Source organism: Xenopus laevis, chromosome 3L (genome assembly GCF_017654675.1).
Source record: "Xenopus laevis strain J_2021 chromosome 3L, Xenopus_laevis_v10.1, whole genome shotgun sequence".
NCBI lineage: Eukaryota > Metazoa > Chordata > Amphibia > Anura > Pipidae > Xenopus > Xenopus laevis.
The window spans coordinates 78,542,977-78,562,198 of NC_054375.1; the positions used below are offsets into that span (position 1 = coordinate 78,542,977).

The following is a 19,222-nucleotide window of genomic DNA, read 5'->3' on the forward strand; positions in this document are numbered from 1 at the left end:
TTGTTCAATGTAAAAATAAAAACTGTGCAAAATAAAAAATGTTTCTAATATAGTTAGTTAGGCAAAAATGTAATGTATAAAGGCTGGAGTGACTGGATGTCTAACATAATAGTCAGAACACTACTTCCTGCTTTTCAGCTATTATGGTTTCCACTGATTGGTTACCAGGCAGTAACTAATCAGTGACTTGAGGGGGGCCACATGAGTCATAACTCACTGAACAGTTATGTTCAATATGGCCCCCCTTCAAGTAGCTGAAAAGAGAGCTGAAAAGCAGGAAGTTGGGTTCTGGCTATTGTGTTAGACATCCTAACTAACTATATTAGAAAAATATTTAATTTTACACATTCTATCTATTTAAGCAGTTTTTATTTTTACACAACTGTTCCTTTAAAAAAAGGCCACAGAAATACATTTGAATGTAACACTAGTATATATACCAGCAGTTAGTAGCTTTGTAGCAGGTAGAAAACACATGGAATTGTTCTTAATAGCCTTCAATTATATACAGCAGGAATGGTTGTCAGCATGGCAAACATTCACAAATGTCATCTTGAAATGAAACCATACACACCCGTGGGGCTTGTAAGGCTGGTGTTGAATACTTGCAATGACTCCATTTGTGCACAGTGGGTAAAGAGAGTTTTTTGTAGAAAAGTCATGATTGCTGAGCATTGATAAATATAGAGCGATCCTACTTTATTAAGGAATCGAAATCCTGTTTTTTAACTTCTGGAATGAAATCTACAATTCTTCCAGCCATTAAAATAAAATGTATTCCTTTGAAGAAAATCAATGAATGAAAACATCAATAATGGGTTACGGGCGTGCTAATGAAAATATAATTTGGCATTACCCCTAATTGTACTTTTTTAAACACAATTTTCATTAAAAAGTTATTTAGTACTGCCATGTTTTGAGTCTAAGTGCATTCCCCATGCAAGATGGTTGGCGATGACAAACATGAACCATAGCATATGCCCTATACTGGGAATATATTATTAATTATTTATTTGAAGTAAGAATATTAAACATACCTTTTAATGCTGTTTTTTCTAGGTTGTGACAATAAAGATGTAGAAAATAACATATTGTCATGTTTAGGTAAGTTAAAAGGATACATATTGCTGTTTCCTTATTAAATCCTTATGGATATTGTTGTGTGTAGTGGTCTTCTGTATGATATTATTTTACAATGATAATAGCAGTTATGTATTATATGGGATAATGTGCTTCACAGAATGTATCTGGGAATTTTACTATTTCTATGACTGCTTCAAGCCACAGGTCCATTACCTAATTAAAGGAATCTAAACAAAAATTTTTTTTCTAATAAGACTTTATCACTTTACTACTGAAAATTAGAAGGAATGCACTTTGGAGTTCTGGAAGCTATATGTCATCATATAAATCTTCCTTGACTTCCAGTATCATTTTACTATGTATGGTAATAATATAAATATTTATTTAAACTTTAACTAATGCTGAATATTCTGGTCTGCAAAAAGCCTCTGTCAGAGTTCTCTTTTTTTGGGACCCAAGATTTTATGATTTCTCACTGTCAAACTGATCTCATGAAAGTTCAAGACTTTAATGTATGTGACAAGTAGGGTGATTTACAGCTAGAAAATTAATGTTAATAGAATGTCAAATAGAATGGTATCATCGCCAGTCTATTCTAATTAAAAGAAAATCATTCCAGTAACATAAAAAGCTTAAATGTATGGTAAATGTAGAAGATCATTTAATGGTTTTATTTAAAGTGATACTGACACTAAAAAACTACTCTTCAAAATATTAATATACATGAAGGGGCAGATTTATTAAGGGTTGAATCTTTCTCCCAGTTATTCAGGTCAGATATTCTGCAAATCTGGTTGACTAAAATCCCCTTTTGACTGCAGTGCATAATTAAAACCCCCTTTTAAAGATATAGTAGATGTGGAAGGCAAGTGGTGGAAATTATGTGCTGGGAGTGTTTTCAGTCAAACAGACATCATGGCTGTATTCTACATGAAAAATTTCACAATGGGCAAAATCATGGTTTTCCTATATTTTTGTTTAAAAGCTCTAAAAAATTTAGATTTATTGTGTAAAAAACACAAAATACCTCTAATACAAAACTTTGCTAGGTAAAAGTTGTCCAGGTCCTATAGAAGGTAATGGGAACTGCACTGATCCTATTGGACTGTTTTAAATCAGTTAGGGCATTTTGTGTTTTTTGTTTCTCCAAAAAACTAGATTTTTTTAGAGGTACAGGTTTGGGATCTGTTATTCGGTAACCCGTTATCCAGAATGCTCCCATAGACTTCATTGTAATCAAATAATCAAATTTTTTAAAAATGATTTCCTTTTTCTCTGTAATAATAAAACAGCACCTTGGACTTGATCCAAACTATGATATAATTCATCCTTGTTGGAAGCAAAACCAGCTAATTGGGTTTATTTAATGTTTATATGATTTTCTAGTAGGTCCAAAGGTCCCGAGTATTCTGGATAACAGGTTCCATACCTGTTTTTGTATTTTTTTAGAGCATCATTTTCCGTTTGTACTTTTTTATTCTGATCTTTTAATACAGTAAATGTCATGACATCCATGGTTTTAGAGAAGATGTATTCTGATCTTTTAATACAGTAAGGGGCCGATTCACTAAGGGTCGAATTTCGAAGTTAAAAATACTTCGAAATTCGACCCTCGGATTGAAATCCTTCGACTTCGAATATCGAAGTCGAAGGATTTAGCGCTAATCCTGCGATCGATCGATCGAAGGATTTTCCGTTCGATCGAACGATTAAATCCTTCGAATCGAACGATTCGAAGGATTTTAATCCAACGATCGAAGGAAAATCCTTCAATCAAAAAATCACAGGCAAGCCTATGGGGACCTTCCCCATAGGCTAACATTGACTTCGGTAGCTTTTAGCTGCCGAAGTAGGGGGTCGAAGTTTTTTTTAAAGGGGAAGTACTTCGACTATCGAATGGTCGAATAGTCGAACGATTTTTCGTTCGATTCGTTCGATTTCGTTCGAATTCGAACGAATTTAACCAATTCGATGGTCGAAGTACCCAAAAAATACTTCGAAATTCGAAGTATTTTTCATTCGAATCCTTCACTCGAGCTTAGTGAATCAGCCCCTTGATGTCATGACATGGTCATGGTTTTCGAGAAGTTTAGTGTGTTGAGTCGTGGTTTCAAAAACCTCTAAAACCTATAAAATCTGACCTTGATAAATAGGCCTCCACATCTTAGTTGGGATCCAGTACAAGGTTTTGTTTTCATACACAGAAAAAGGAAATCATTTTTAAAAATGTGAATTATTTTATTAAAATGGAGTCTATGGAAGATGCCCATCTCGTAAACATTGATAAAACTGCCCCATAGTGCTTTAAATACGTTTTTTGCAGAAGTGCATGCTAACCTTCTTAATATTTTGCTAATATTAAAATATTTGTGATAAATACCTTTTTCTTGCACTGATATGTTCTAATGTTTATTTAAAAATTTCAGCTGGTAAATTAGATTACACGATAAATGAAGAAAAAAAATCCATAACAGTACAAGTTTCAGATATAATTGAAGGATTTGATTATAATGTCCGTCTTTGCTGGAAGCGTTTCATCTGCAAAGATATTGGAGCACATGCATTGGTTAGTGAATTATCTTATTCATAGTAATTAAATGTACTTTTTGGAACTAGAAGATGTGGTAGTGGTGTTTTTAAAAAAGCAGTTTATAACCAAACACTTCTTAGTGAGGAGAATTATAATAAAAAATAGAAAATTTACAGTTACCTGTCACATAGGCTGTAGCAGTTTCTATTATAAAAATATTAGGAAGATAACTAGTAGTAAACCAAGAAATATTAGTCCATGAATCAAGCTACTGTTAATAGTTCAAGTTACTGCATAAATTAATGTTATGTCCCTGATGCATGTGAATTCCACTCATAACTACCCACATTTTAGTAGTAACATAGTAACATAGTAACATAGTAAGTAAGGTTGAAAAAAGACACATGTCCATCGAGTTCAACCTTTTTTTTATTAACTACCTATCTGCCAGTTGATCCAGAGGAAGGCAAAAAACCCATCTGAAGCCTCTCCAATTTGCCTTAGAGGGGGAAAAATTCCTTCCTGACTCCAAAATGGCAATCGGACTAGTCCCTGGATCAACTTGGACTATGAGCTATTTCCCATAACCCTGTATTCCCTCACTTGCTAAAAAGCCATCCAACCCCTTCTTAAAGCTATCTAATGTATCAGCCTGTACAACTGATTCAGGGAGAGAATTCCACATCTTCACAGCTCTCACTGTAAAAAACCCCTTCCGAATATTTAGGCAGAACCTCTTTTCTTCTAATCGGAATGGGTGACCTCGTGTCAGCTGGAAGGACCTACTGGTAAATAAAGCATTAGAGAGATTATTATATGATCCCCTTATATATTTATACATAGTCATCATATCCCCCCTTAAGCGCCTCTTCTCCAGCGTGAACATCTCCAATTTGGCCAGTCTTTCCTCATAGCTAAGATTTTCAATACCTTTGACCAGCTTAGTTGCCCTTCTCTGTACCCTCTCTAATACAATAATGTCCTGTTTGAGTGATGGAGACCAAAACTGTACGGCATATTCTAGATGGGGCCTTACAAGTGCTCTATACAGTGGAAGAATGACCCCCTCCTCCCTTGACTCTATGCCCCTTTTAATACAGCTCAAGACCTTATTTGCCCTTGATGCTGCTGACTGGCATTGCTTGCTACAGCCAAGTTTATCATCTACAAGGACTCCAAGGTCCTTTTCCATAATGGATTTGCCTAGTGCAGTCCCATTAAGGGTATAAGTGGCTTGGATATTTTTACATCCCAGGTGCATGACTTTACATTTATCAACATTGAATCTCATTTGCCACTTAGCTGCCCAGATTGCCAGTTTGTCAAGATCATGTTGCAAGGATGCCACATCCTGGATGGAATTAATTGGGCTGGATAATTTTGTGTCATCTGCAAACACTGATACATTACTTACAACACCCTCCCCTAAGTCATTAATGAACAAGTTAAATAAAAGTGGACCCAATACTGAGCCCTGGGGGACCCCACTAAGAACCCTACTCCAAGTAGAGAATGTCCCATTAACAACCACCCTCTGTACCCGATCCTGTAGCCAGTTTCCTATCCACGTGCAAACGACTTCATTAAGCCCAACAGACCTTAGTTTAGAAAGCAGCCGTTTGTGGGGCACAGTATCAAACGCTTTGGCAAAATCCAAATAGATCACATCTACTGCCCCCCCACTATCCAGAATCTTACTTACCACATCATAAAATGCAATCAAATTCGTCTGACATGACCTATCCTTCATAAAGCCATGCTGATTGTTGCTCATAATGCCATTCATTAGGACAAAATTTTGAATGTGATCCCTTAACAAGCCTTCAAATAATTTGCCCACCACAGATGTCAAGCTTACTGGCCTATAATTGCCAGGCTGAGATCGTAATCCCTTTTTAAATATTGGAATAACATCAGCTTTTCTCCAATCCATAGGCACCATACCAGATGACAGTGAATCTGAGAAAATCAGAAATAAGGGCTGGTCTAAAACTGAACTAAGCTCTCTTAGAACCCGGGGGGTGTATGCCATCAGGCCCTGGAGCCTTGTTTACATTAATTTGTATTAAAGCTTTTTGAATCATATCCTGAGTCAGCCACAGACTAGATTGAGCTGAACCATTCGTGCAGTTATTAAGTGAGCCTGTGAACCCAGACTCCTCTATTGTATACACTGAAGAAAAGAACTGATTTAACACATTTGCCTTATCTGTATCTGTTACAACCATACTGGTACCATTATTTAATGGAGCAACACTCTCAACCTGCATCTTTTTACTATTAATATATTTAAAAAACTTTTTAGGGTTAGTTTTCACCTCCACCGCAATTAACTCTTCGTTTATTTTCTTAGCCTTCCGGATTGCTGATTTACAACATTTATTACAGTGTTTATATTCATTATATGCAGCTTCTGTCCCTACAGATTTGTAGTTTTTAAATGCCTTTCTCTTCTTTCCCATTAACTTCTTTACTTCTGTATTAAGCCACACAGGATGATTCTTAGAGCTTCTACGTTTAGTCCTTAAGGGAATAAATTGAGAACAGTAATGATTTAATATCATTTTAAAGGACAACCATTTCTGTTCTGTGTTTTTAGCTGAAAACCTAATGCCCCAATCAATGCTCTGTAGGGCAGCCCTCAAGGCACTAAAATTAGCTTTTGCAAAATTCATGGTTTTTGTTGCCCCAGTATATTTTTGTTTTTTGCACCAGACATTAAATGATATAACATTATGGTCACTATTACCCAGGGGTTCAATGACTTGCACATTTGCTATAAGTTCTGGGTCATTTGAGATCACTAAATCAAGAATAGCATTTTTTCTGGTAGGCTCCTCAACAACCTGTGCTAAAAAACTGTCGTGCAATAAGTTTATAAACTTGTTCCCATTAACTGATCTAGCAGTACCGTTGCTCCAGTCAATATCTGGGTAATTAAAATCCCCCATTATCATTACTTTACCTAAACTAGCAGCCTTTTCTATTTGCATTAGGAGCTTTGCCTCTTCCTCCTCACTTACATTAGGGGGTCTATAGCATATGCCTACAATTAATTTGCTGGATTCTTTACAATTGGTTAAGAACTCCACCGATACGACTTCTGCCCCCTCATTTTCTAACATAACCTCCTCCTTTATATGAGCTTTTAAATCCTGCCTAACATACAGACATACCCCTCCTCCTTTTCTATTGCCTCTGTCCCTCCGAAACAAAGTATAGCCACTGATATTTACTGCCCAGTCATGCGACTCATTCAGCCATGTTTCGGCCACACCAATCACATCATATTTTCCTTCCATCACCAGCAGCTCCAGCTCTCCCATTTTACCAGTCAGACTTCTTGCATTTGTAAACATACATTTAATACTGGCACCATATTGAACATATGACATGTGGTCCTCCCTATCCTTAACAGTATCCCCAGCCAAATCTCCTCCCCCATTTTCCCTTTCTTTGCCCACTATCTCATCTAACCTGTCTACCACTGAATCTTTTACTGAACCCTCCCCCCCCACACCTAGTTTAAAATCTCCTCCAACCCTCTAGCCATCTTCTCTCCGAAAACAGCTGCCCCATCATCATTGAGGTGCAGCCCATCCCTAGCAAAGAGCCTGTAGCCGACTGAAAAATCAGCCCAGTTCTCCAAAAACCCAAAACCCTCCTCCCTACACCAATCTTTCAGCCACACATTAATCTCCCTACGCTCCCGCTGTCTCCTTAGCGTTGCTCGTGGCTCAGGTAATATCTCTGAGAAAATTACCTTGGAAGTCCTCGCCCTCAGCTTTGAACCTAGTTTTTTAAAATCATTTTTGAGGACTTCACCACCTCCTCTAACTTTGTCATTGGTACCTATGTGTACCAAGACCGCTGGGTCTTCCCCAGCCCCTCCCAATAATCTGTCCACTCGTTCCAACACATGCCGAACCCTAGCACCAGGCAAGCAGCAGACTGTTCGGCATGTAGGGGCCTTGCGACAGATTACCCTATCCACCTTTCTAATAATTGAATCCCCTATAACTAGAACCTGCCTTTCCTTCCTTGCACTCCCCCCACCACCCGTATTAGAGCCACTGCCTCCCGGGGTGCTCCGAGAGTCAGCCTGCTCCATACACGCCAGTTCGGAGTTTTCCTCCCCAGCATCTTCAGCCAAAACGGCGAATTTGCTGTTTTGGACAAACTGTGGACCAGCCCCCCTACTCTTCTGTCCCCTACTTCCCCTCTTGACTGTCACAAACCTTCCTGCCTCATTAGCCTCCACTGCCCCTCTCCTCCCCCCACTCCACTAGCCCCTGCCAGTGGTTGCTCTGCGAGCCTCCTGTCATTCCCCTCGTTTGCCGATGCTCTCAGTGCTGCAAGTTCACCCCTTAGAGTCTGCAGCTCAGATTCCAAGATGAAAACCCACCGACATCTCTCACATGTAAATACTGCATGGAACTGCTGCTCCAACACCACATACATGTGACAAGACACACACTGAGTAATACCAGCAAACCCACTCATATTTACACTGGGTACTTACAGTCTCCCAAATGTAATTCCTCACCAACACCTTTTCAGTTTTAAACGCCTTAAGGTTTTTAACGCTGCTTAACACATAATTCACATGCAACACTTCGATCACATGCAACACTCGCTAAGCAGCTCCCACACTCGCTTTGCCTTCACAAGTGTAAGGTTTCAACCAGAGCACACAAAGCCTGTTCAGAATTTACCTGATTAACCCCTCCCCCTTAATTAGAAGAAAGAGGGAAAGGAGAAAAAAAAATGCTATTTGCTACCAGCAGTAAATAAAAACCCTTATTAACTTTATTTTTTTTTTTTATGTTCCCCTTAGACCTCTAAAGCTAAAACACAAAAGAAAGTAAATGCACTTAATGTATCAACTAGTTTACCCCAAAGAGAGAAAAGAAAAAGCTGTTTGTCTCAGTCAGATAATTCACAGAACACACAGCAGTCAGTTATTTGCACTTACTCCCTCCTTGCACCCAGCACTCCCAGCATGCACAGCAAACACCAACGCCTTAAAGGGAAGCTGACACCAAAAAAACTTCTTTTAAAAAAATGATTCTTCATTTGAAGTTACCTATATGTCATGCTGACTGTTTTCTCCTTAAAGCTTTCTTTCACTTAATAAACCCAGTTCTGCATCCGACTGTGGCCGACTGTGGCAGCCAGACTCCTGCTTCCTGTCAGAATGTGAGCTCGATGATGTCACAAAGGGGGCGGAGCTTCCTCCTCCTCTCCGCTATATCTCTCTGGCGTCTGTGAACCATGTGTGCTTTAGTAACTGATTTGCTAAGTACTGTAACTTGGTCATCATTTATATAGTTTCTTTATTATTATATAATGAAGTATAAATGCATATTCATTCTCTTTCTCACAGTGTCACACTGTTTCGGTGACTTGCGGCTGCCGCTGCGGAACTGTTATGTCCTCCTCCTCCTGGGGCTTCTCCGATCCAGCCGGCAAGACTGTGGCAGCAGCTGAGGACAAACACAGGCCCCTGTCCTGGAGTTGGAAGGGCTCTCCTCCTGACGGGCGAGTTTTGGCGCAGAGAAGATGCGCACGGAATTAGCACGTCTCTTAGCGCCGAAGACAGTCTGCTCGCCGGGCCTTGATACATCACGCGGTGCACTGGGTGGAGGGCGGATGGATTTGCGCGCTAAGAGACGTGCTAGTTCCGTGCGCATCTTCTCTGCGCCAACACTCGCCCGTCAGGAGGAGAGCCCTTCCGACTCCAGGACAGGGGCCTGTGTTTGTCCTCAGCTGCTGCCACAGTCTTGCCGGCTGGATCGGAGAAGCCCCAGGAGGAGGAGGACATAACAGTTCCGCAGCGGCAGCCGCAAGTCACCGAAACAGTGTGACACTTTATATAATAATAAAGAAACTATATAAATGATGACCAAGTTACAGTACTTAGCAAATCAGTTACTAAAGCACACATGGTTCACAGATGCCAGAGAGATATAGCGGAGAGGAGGAGGAAGCTCCGCCCCCTTTGTGACATCATCGAGCTCACATTCTGACAGGAAGCAGGAGTCTGGCTGCCACAGTCGGCCACAGTCGGATGCAGAACTGGGTTTATTAAGTGAAAGAAAGCTTTAAGGAGAAAACAGTCAGCATGACATATAGGTAACTTCAAATGAAGAATCATTTTTTTAAAAGAAGTTTTTTTGGTGTCAGCTTCTCTTTAAGGTTTTTAACGCTTCTATGATAGTAGTATCATACCCATGTTTACATCATGGCAATCCATCATTTACAAATTCCCTTGATTATCTTACCAGTATCTCACAGCTTTTGCTACAACGCCTGTTTGAGCTACTAGCACCTCCAACAGTATTGCATGTAATAAAAGGCACAAAGTTTGCTCTGATAAAGAAACCCATAACAATAAATCAGATGGTTGTTTTTAAACAGGTGACCAGTCAATGCTTCTTGGTGGCTATTGGTGCTTAGACCTATAGTAAACCTTTCATTATAAAACCTCCTACATTTCCAAAGGAGATTATGATTTTGAGGGATCATGAGAAAATATCTATCAGGTCTTGCGAATGCATAGAAAAATGTCTGTATAGATTTGTATTTATTAATATTTGCCCCAGGCCTAGTAACCCATAGAAACCAATTAGGAGTGTGCTTTCATACAGACAATTAGTACATTTGCCTTGCTCCTTGGTTTTTATGGGCACTTAAACCTGGTACTTAAACCTTTCTATCATTGTTACATTAACCTAATTAATATGTTTTATATGAAGAAGATTTTAATACTGAAACAGCATTGGTTTAAATTGTTACCATTCAAGCTTAAAATAGCTTGTGTGTATGCTTGAACATTTTATTCTTTGTTTTATTTCAGATAAAAGCAGACAATTCAGTAAGATCGGTGAATTTGAATTATGCTGAAATCTTGCCGTGTTTATGTATTGAGGTAAATAAACTTTTATATGGGAAAAGGGTGGGATGGTTAAAGCTGGTGTAATTGCTTTTAAAGGGATACTGTCATGGGAAAAAATGTTTTTTTTTTCAAAATGAATCAGTTAATAGTGCGCTCCAGCAGAATTCTGCAGTGAAATCCATTTCTCAAAAGAGCAAACAGATTTTTTTAATATTCAATTTTGAAATCTGACATGGGGCTAGACATATTGTCAATTTCCCAGCTGCCCCAAGTCATGTGACTTGTGCTCTGATAAACTTCAATCACTCTTTACTGCTGTACTGCAAGTTGGAGTGATATCACCCCCCTCCCTTCCCCCCCAGCAGCAAAATAAAAGAACAATGGGAAGGTAACCAGATAGCAGTTTCCTAACACAAGATAACAGCTGCCTTGTAGATCTAAGAACAACACTCAATAGTAAAAACCCATGTCTCACTGAGACTGATTCAGTTACATTGAGAAGGAAAAACAGCAGCCTGCCAGAAAGCATTTCTCTCCTAAAGTGCAGGCACAAGTCACTTGACTGGGGAATTGACAAAATGTCTAGCCCCATGTCAGATTTTAAAATTGAATACAAAAAAATCTGTTTGTTCTTTTGAGAAATGGATTACAGTGCAGAATTCTGCTGGAGCAGCACTATTAACTGATTCATTTTGAAAATTTGTTTTTTTCCCATGACAGTATCCCTTTAAGTATTCTGTGGCAAAGAAGGAGTTATTTTACTTATAATAGCACTTTTATAACAGCAGTGTCTATGGTCAGAGCACAGTTATGGACTATAGTTATTCCTACTGGTTATTAGTGCTTATGCTACAAAACCACAATGTAGAGAATGTAATAATCACCACAAGTCAATATGCCACAAGGCAACAGCCAAAAAACTTGCAAAATAGTGTCACTTTTGTGTTGCGCAACTTTTTTTGTGAGTGGTACTTGATAAAGGGCCCGGAAGGGTCTGAAACATTGCCTTGTTTGTGAAATGCTTCTGGGCTAAACAAATCACCTATTTTCATGCAGCAACTATTTCTGGTGTGCTTCTGGATTTTGTCTATTCAGTTATGATGTAATTCTGTTGGAGCTGATCCTGAATCAAAAAGTGCCATCAGTTTAAAGCTATGTCATGAACAAGGACAAGCAACATTAAGTTCACTACAGACATGTCATATAAATTATTTAGGCCCGAAAGCAGTCAACATAAAGAGCCTGACAGGCCTTCCCACCTCCAGAATAGGCCACAGAAATTGCTAAAATATATAACTAAAAGGTATGCCACTAGGTAAAAAGCTAGTTTAAATAGATACTGAATTTGATTCATGTTCCTCTATGAGGAGGCTGCCATATTTGTGCAGCAGTAGTGCCATTAGCATTAGAAGCTCTAACTGAATGGGCTGTCAGGTTGGCAAAACAGCCAGGTTTAGGAACAAGTAACAATAACTTACCAAAGCCCTATCACGGAAATATGATCATCATGACCTATAGGTAATTTTAATGTGCATAAACATTTTGAAGAGCATTTTTTTTTTAGTGTTAGTATCACTTTAAACACCCATGTAAGAAAAGCCAAACCTAAAAGCGCAGATATCTTTTTGTAAAAGTCTTTGGATTGATAACCTAAGAGGCTAATTGAAACAAGAAAATGTGAGTGCTGATACTTGATGTCATCTGTCATCTCCATAACTTTTCCATTTTTAGGAAATGTTTATTCCATAAATTTAATTGAAACCCAGTAAGATCAGCAGTGATAATGAATCTTTCAATAATCTATTAATTGGTTTAAATTCTCACTGGGATCAATTATTTCCAGTAACTGGTTCATTATTCTGCATGTGTGGGCTCAACAGAAAAAGATTTTCTTTTTTAATGAAAGTCATTTGTGTTAAGGTTAAAGGAAAGTGCCGGTTTTAGTGTTTTATATATGAGCAATGTAATAAAAAAGGACAAAAGATACTCTATGCAAACAATCTTTTTGACCATTGTTGTGGGTATTACGGATTATTTTTTTACAAGCTTTGCAAACCTGCAAAGTCACAGAAATGAGTAAATAATCTACTGCCGCAAAAAAAATTGTGCACTTTTTAATTTTTACTAATGCACACAGTTTGTACTGAAAGAATGACTGGAGAATAAATGACACATTCACCCAAATCTGAACCCCCCTCAAAAAAAATCTTTATGCAACATTAAAACTGAAAAAGTTTAAATCTGCTTTAAGATCTACTGAAATTTTAATGCATTTTGCTCAAAATGTTTTTCTACAAATTCTTCAACATTAGCAAATCATCAATTTTGATTTTTTTTTCAGGGATGGTCAGCGATTCCTGACTCCAGAAGAGTGCGGATTTGTCCATTCAAACATGGCAAGTAAAACATTTCATAAAGAGCTTTAAAAATATGTTAGTGGTCTAAAGCGTCTGAAAGTGTTTGTAATTTTAGTTTAAACTTTTGTACTTTTGAAACAGGTAAATTGAAAAAGTGTCTAAATGCTCAAATATATATATATATTTTTAACCTGCCAAGCTGTTTTGAAAAATATTAGATCGTTTAGGAAAAAGTGATTGTAAAATACACGTGTTCTGCATGGACAACTACAAAGAGTAGGACTGCAAATAAAACAGCTATTCCATATGGCTAAACCTTTTACTAACTGGCCAAAAAATACCATCTTAAAGGAATTGTTCACTGTAAAAATAAAATAAAAACTAGGTAAATAAATAGGTTGTGTAACATAAATTTTTTTTAGATATAGTTAGCTAAATATTTAATCTATAAAGGCTGGAGTCAGAACCCAACTTCTTGCTTTACAGCTCTGTGACCGGTTACCAGTCAGTAACCAATCAGTGACTTGAGAGCTTGAGAGTTGGGGCACATGGGTCACAACTTTTGAATCTGAGCTGAATGCTAAGGATCAATTGCAAACTCACTGAACAGTTATGTCCCATGTTGCCCCGCTTAAAGTCGCTGACTAACTAAGAAAGAGTTAGAATTAGGTTAGAGAATTAAAAAGCAGGAGCAGAAGTTGGGTTCTGGCTATTATGTTACACATCCAATCACTACAGCATTTATAGATTGCATTTTTGCTAACTAACTATATTAGAAACAATTTTTATTTTGCAAAGCCCATCTATTTACCCAGTTTTTATTTTTACATTGAACTGTTCTTTAAAAAAGGGTGTATCCCCTATTGATAACCTATGGGCCATATTTTTATGAGTAGTATCTACTACAAAAATCCTTAATTATATGCATGTTTATTTTTACTCATATACCATGGAGTTACTAGACTGGCTCTTTTGAATGAAATGGTAAAATGCATGCTTTACCTTACTTTAAAGTAATTACAGTACACATCTCACAGGCATGGAAGTACTTTTGGTTTACATAGAAGGAAAAGCCTTGAAAAACATGTTGTGTTATTAGATGTAGGAGTCATGTTATAAAATGTGGCAGATAATTCCAAAGACAGACTAGAGTGCAAGGGAAAACCTGCTGCAAAGAGTGGATAGATGATGTATGAGGCAAAGAGAAGTATAAATTGCCACTATACATTTAGTTTTTTTTTTTTTATTTCTTTGCTATGTAGAATCACCTATTGACACAACTAGCTTATAGATTCCATATATGTCAACATATCTCAAGTGCGCTCAGTAAAGTCTGAAAATTTAAGGGTAAAATTTAACAGATGGGTTATGAATTTAATATTGGGTCTCTGAGAACACTTGTATAATATTTTTTATTAAACTAACTTTCATATTTAATATTTTCTGTAAAGTTATCTTTGATGTGAGTTTAACCTTATTTAACATTTGAATATGTTGTATCAACTCAACAGCTTTTTATTGTTGCCAGAAAGTGTATTGTTATAGAAAGAGTATTTGATTTCACATTAAACAACAATGGAGGAGGTTTGAAATATTATTTATAAACAGTGTAACAGATGGAGTAGGTTGAAATGCATTACCTAATTAGAAGTGCACCAAACTTTGCTATGGAAGCAAAACATGTGACAACTGTAAATGTCAATAACAACCTAAACATAGTTATCTATCACTGTACAAATGCATACAGACACAAACATCTATTATGTTTAGATGTAATCTGATCTTTTGTTTTGCTGACTTTTAGAAACCAACTCCAGCAACCTTTATAAGAATGAAAGATGTAAGAATGCATATAAAAACAACATATACCCCAAGTTAATGGGTCAAGTGGTAGGCTAAGCAGATAGATCACATGAATGAACTGTCTACCACTTTTACCAGGGTGGCAACAAACTTTTTTTTTTAACAGGAAATCCATCACTTGTAGAGAGTGCAATTGCTTTAAGTAGTAATGTGAAAATGTATTTTATATTATGTTGTTAGCATTACCAACCATAAAAGAGAGCCCTTGTGTTGTTATCTTGCATATACTTCCGGATCTGCAGTGTGCAAAGTGCTATTTTGAATTAAATCTCCATATTTTTAGCTTCATTTCCCATAACATAGTTTATTTGCAGCCACGAGGGAGCCATGCGTTTGACATATTTGCAACTGTTGTATTAAAACTAGCGCAGTTGCACATGTACTTTAGCAAGAATTGGCCACAGTTGCAGTTGAAATCTGTTGGTGTCATTTCCAGCATTAATCACTGAAATGACATCCGAGCACAATTAGGTGAAATTTTACTATGACAATTGATACACTATGTAGTGGGAACACTGGAGCGGCTACAACCATCAAAAGGCCCAATTGTGTGCAATTTCTGGCATAGTTACATGAAAGTACCTCTAATGAATGGCAAATGTTTGTAACTGTGGCCATTTTGCATTACTGCAATTGCTCGTTCTAGTTGTAAATGACATCTAAAATGTTGGCAATAAATTTGATTGCAAGAATAGTTTATTAAAAAGATTTATTTAGAGAAGCAAGGGTAAAACTGTTCATCAAACACATGCCTTATCTTTTATTCTAGCTTGGTGCACTCACCATTTCTGTAGCACAGAACCCAAAAATGAATGTTCCTGTAACTGTAAATGTTTCTGCAATACAAACTTCTATATCCACTAGTTACTTTTTGCATTCACCTCAACAGTGAATTAAAATTAAAATAAGAGCTGCAGAATATGTTGGCACTTTATAAATAGGTGGTAGTGATAATAATAATTTCCAAGTGATAAAATAATATTGGAACTGTAGCTAATGCATTTATAGAGAAAATTCAAGACATTAATCCAAGAATAATAACCATTGTGCTGAGTGCTAGTTTTTGGGCACCATATTGAAACATGTTCTGTAATTATTTATTTATCGAAAAGATATGCCATTATTTTCTGAAGCATTTGTATGTGTAAGAATATGTAATCACCAGTTTGTAGCACAGATAACAGCTTAATTAAAAAATAATTCAAAATGACACATTTCAAAATGTAAATGAAGCCAGAAATATCTTTTTCTAGTAAACAGTCTATGTACTTTTTATAATATTTTCAATACACAAGAAGGAACAGAGCAATATATGAAGTTATACAAGGAGATCTTGCTGAGCCTGGTTGTCAGTGGGACTGTGGGGAGACTGTTATGCCTACCAGGCCAGAAAACTCTCTAGAGTTTCTAAGAGTTCAGTTTCATGTAGTGAGCAATAAATATTTTTTAGAAAAACTACACATGTAGAGTAATTATTCCTCTTATTTTAGGTGGGGGTAAACTCAATGGTCCAGAGAATTTCATCCGATCAGAATCTCATCTGTGTACCTGGCTGAAGTGTTGTGATGTTTAAGTTTGCAAATTTTTCATATTCTCCTACGAAACATATTCTCCATCTTTTTGACACTGTAAATAAAGTTTAGGATTTTACCCTATAAAACAGAAACACACTGGCAACTAATAAATTAAATATTTATAAAAACATTCTCTTTTGTGAATTATTTTATTCCTACTTTTTCTAATAAAAAACATTTATGGAAATATGTATACAACTCTAAATAATATTATAGTCCCTGAAGGGATAGTTACGTTAAGAAAGCATTGAGACCGCAAGTGCAGTGTGCAAAGTGCAATTTTGAGTGCAATCATCATGTTTCTTACACACAATGCAGTGCTTTTTTTCCTGGAAGTGAAGCAATTTCAATTGCACTTTGATATGAATTAGTTACAGTTATGCTGAAATGTTTCTGGTAGATAGCATTTCTGGCGTTGAGTGTAAGGGTGACTTCTTTGATTGACTTGTTTTGGTGCTATGCCTATTGACTCCGGGTGCTGTGGAAATCTTGTAACTACCACCTGGTTTAGTGATAGCTGTAGCTCCAGGATTCCCCTGCCTCAATAGGGACTTGATTTGGAACAGAAGGAACACAGCAGTGACAAGCACAACTATTTGGATGTGCAAGAAACACATGTTGATGCAAGTACCTTTTATGAATAAGGTTTTATGGGCAACCAACTGCAGGAATATTTATGGACATGCAACTGTACTTGCAGTCTTAAATTACCTCTATAATATTGGATTATTCATATGTTAATTCCAAATTACAATTTAAAATGCAATTTGCACCCAGTTTTCTTATTGTGGACCAGAAATAATGAAAATAGTAAGGCCAAGTTGCACAGTCTCCTGGTATTTATCATAAAGGAAAAGGAACCACAAACACTGTCATCAAACTCATAAAAAACAGATCAGTCCCATGCAGTTGTCTTATAGGAATGCTTTTTCACTCTGGTGAATAAAGATACACTCACATCTTAATAGTGGTATCTTCCATACATCTATAACTGAAATATACCTTTATTAACCAATAGCATCATTGTATCAATTTATCATTCTTACTTGATTGTTAAAAATAGCTTGGCAGTGATAGAGGATTCATGAGCAGAACAGCTTGGCATGCTTTTTTAAAAAATAACAGCCAGTACCAGGATGCTGAAACCAAGGAAGTCCACCCACAGACTATTTAAAGAGGATCTAAGCCCATAAAAAAATAATTGATGTAAACCCAGAGTGGTCCTCTGAGCACTTTTACAATTAACATTCATTTTATTTTAAGTGTTTCCGCAATTTTCTGGTTTCTGTGATATTGGCAGTTTAAAACTGTAAGGGCCAGGGCAAATGGAGTGTTCGATTCAATGCTCTTGCAGCCTTTGTTGTTTTTTCCCATGTCCACTTGAGTGCAGGTACATGGAGCAGAGGCTGCCACTCCACTCAAGTGGAAGCTGTACTTTTCATGCAGATCAACGGAGCTGGAAAAGTGAGTGGATCCGCTTCTCTCAGCCTGCAAAAAAAAAAGCTAAATTTGCAAATTTTTAATATTTTAAGTCAAGAAGTATATTAAAGTCTGACCAAGCGAGAATCTATCATTGGAGTTTATTTATTATATAAAGTGCACGATTTAATCACATTGGGGACAAATCTGAAAAAACCAAGGTAAATTCAAATTGTACGATTTTTTCCCCAAGTTTTTTCCCCGAATTTCTGGACTTTTTTTGGGCTTTTTCCTGAAAAGTCAGAATTTTTCAGATTTTTGCCCAAAAAGTCCAAAATAGTTGGATTTTCAGGCTAATCCCAGTGCAGACCACAGAACATTCCGAATAGAGTAGGGACCTCTCCTTCTGACTTATATACAACCTTGGTAGGTCTGAGATGAGATGCCAGATTTTCAGATTCAAACTTTTTCCATCCTATAATAAATCTCAAACAATTCAAGTTTTTTTTTTTTTAATAGATAACCCCACTGTTGTTCCCTCTGCCTAAGGCAGGGTTTCAGTTCTGCAGCTTTTTAAAGGCCCACAACATTGGTGAACCTAACTGTCTATGCAATTTCTATGTACTTCCTGAATTCAGTTAACCCTTGGGTTGTTGATTTTGAGATAAAATCCTACTCTTAGCAAATGTAAATATCTCAGGAACAGCTAGAAACAGAAAATGAATGTAAAGTATACAAAAGTGCTAGAGTATTTTTATGGGTTTCAATTATATCTAGCCTGCAACTTAACATGCTACCTCATTGTTGGGGTCACATGTAGCAACATAAATCAGAAAAACATTAAGCATCAATGCTATTGTTATTCTTATTTGTATACTGCTTTTTATTAAGTTTATTTTTAGGTTATATTCCAACACTACTTTGAAACTCAATTTTCTAGGAAAACTAAGACATGGACACCAGTTACATTTTAAATATATACATTTAAACCAGAGATTTACATAACAAAAAATTTAAATAATTTAAAACCATTACAACATTTGAGACTGTTATCAGAACGTCTTAAAATACTGCTGCCTGAACCTACCAAAAGTTAATTACAAGGTGAGCCCTCAAGTTTACCGGGAAAAAGTTTTTCATGGAGCGAACAGAATAACCAGATAAATATTAACCTTTTTATGCACACTCATAAAAACAGTTTCAAATGTACACATACATATGTAAAGCTAACAATTTAAATGTTATGCACACAATCCACCTGCTTAATCTGTAGATTTTACTTTGTCTGTATATTCCACACACACTAAACTCTTCATTAAGAAAGACAAACAGCAGTGAAACACTTATCGATTGTTGGGTTAAGTTTTCATGCATGGGTATGATAAAAAAAAAAACAGAGTGTCAACAATAAATGGAGAAACAGGTTTGTTAGCAGTCTCAGTCTGGCCAAGGTTCGCTGAGATAAACTTATGTGCATTCTTAATAAGCTGTGACTACC

The 19,222-nt window shown here is 36.8% G+C and overlaps 1 protein-coding gene across 1 annotated transcript in view; it reads left to right on the top strand.

The window, feature by feature from the left end:
• The window catches only part of LOC108711163 (putative interleukin-17 receptor E-like), a 40,463-nt gene extending 22,588 nt beyond the window's left edge, over positions 1-17,875 (top strand). The window contains exons 6-10 of the mRNA XM_018252611.2: positions 1,060-1,104; positions 3,510-3,649; positions 10,473-10,544; positions 12,853-12,907; positions 16,222-17,875. Of these exons, the coding sequence (XP_018108100.2) occupies positions 1,060-1,104; positions 3,510-3,649; positions 10,473-10,544; positions 12,853-12,907; positions 16,222-16,304 (395 nt within the window). The 3' untranslated portion in view covers positions 16,305-17,875. The remainder of the gene's footprint in view (positions 1-1,059; positions 1,105-3,509; positions 3,650-10,472; positions 10,545-12,852; positions 12,908-16,221) is intronic.
• The last annotated feature ends 1,347 nt before the right edge of the window (positions 17,876-19,222 follow it).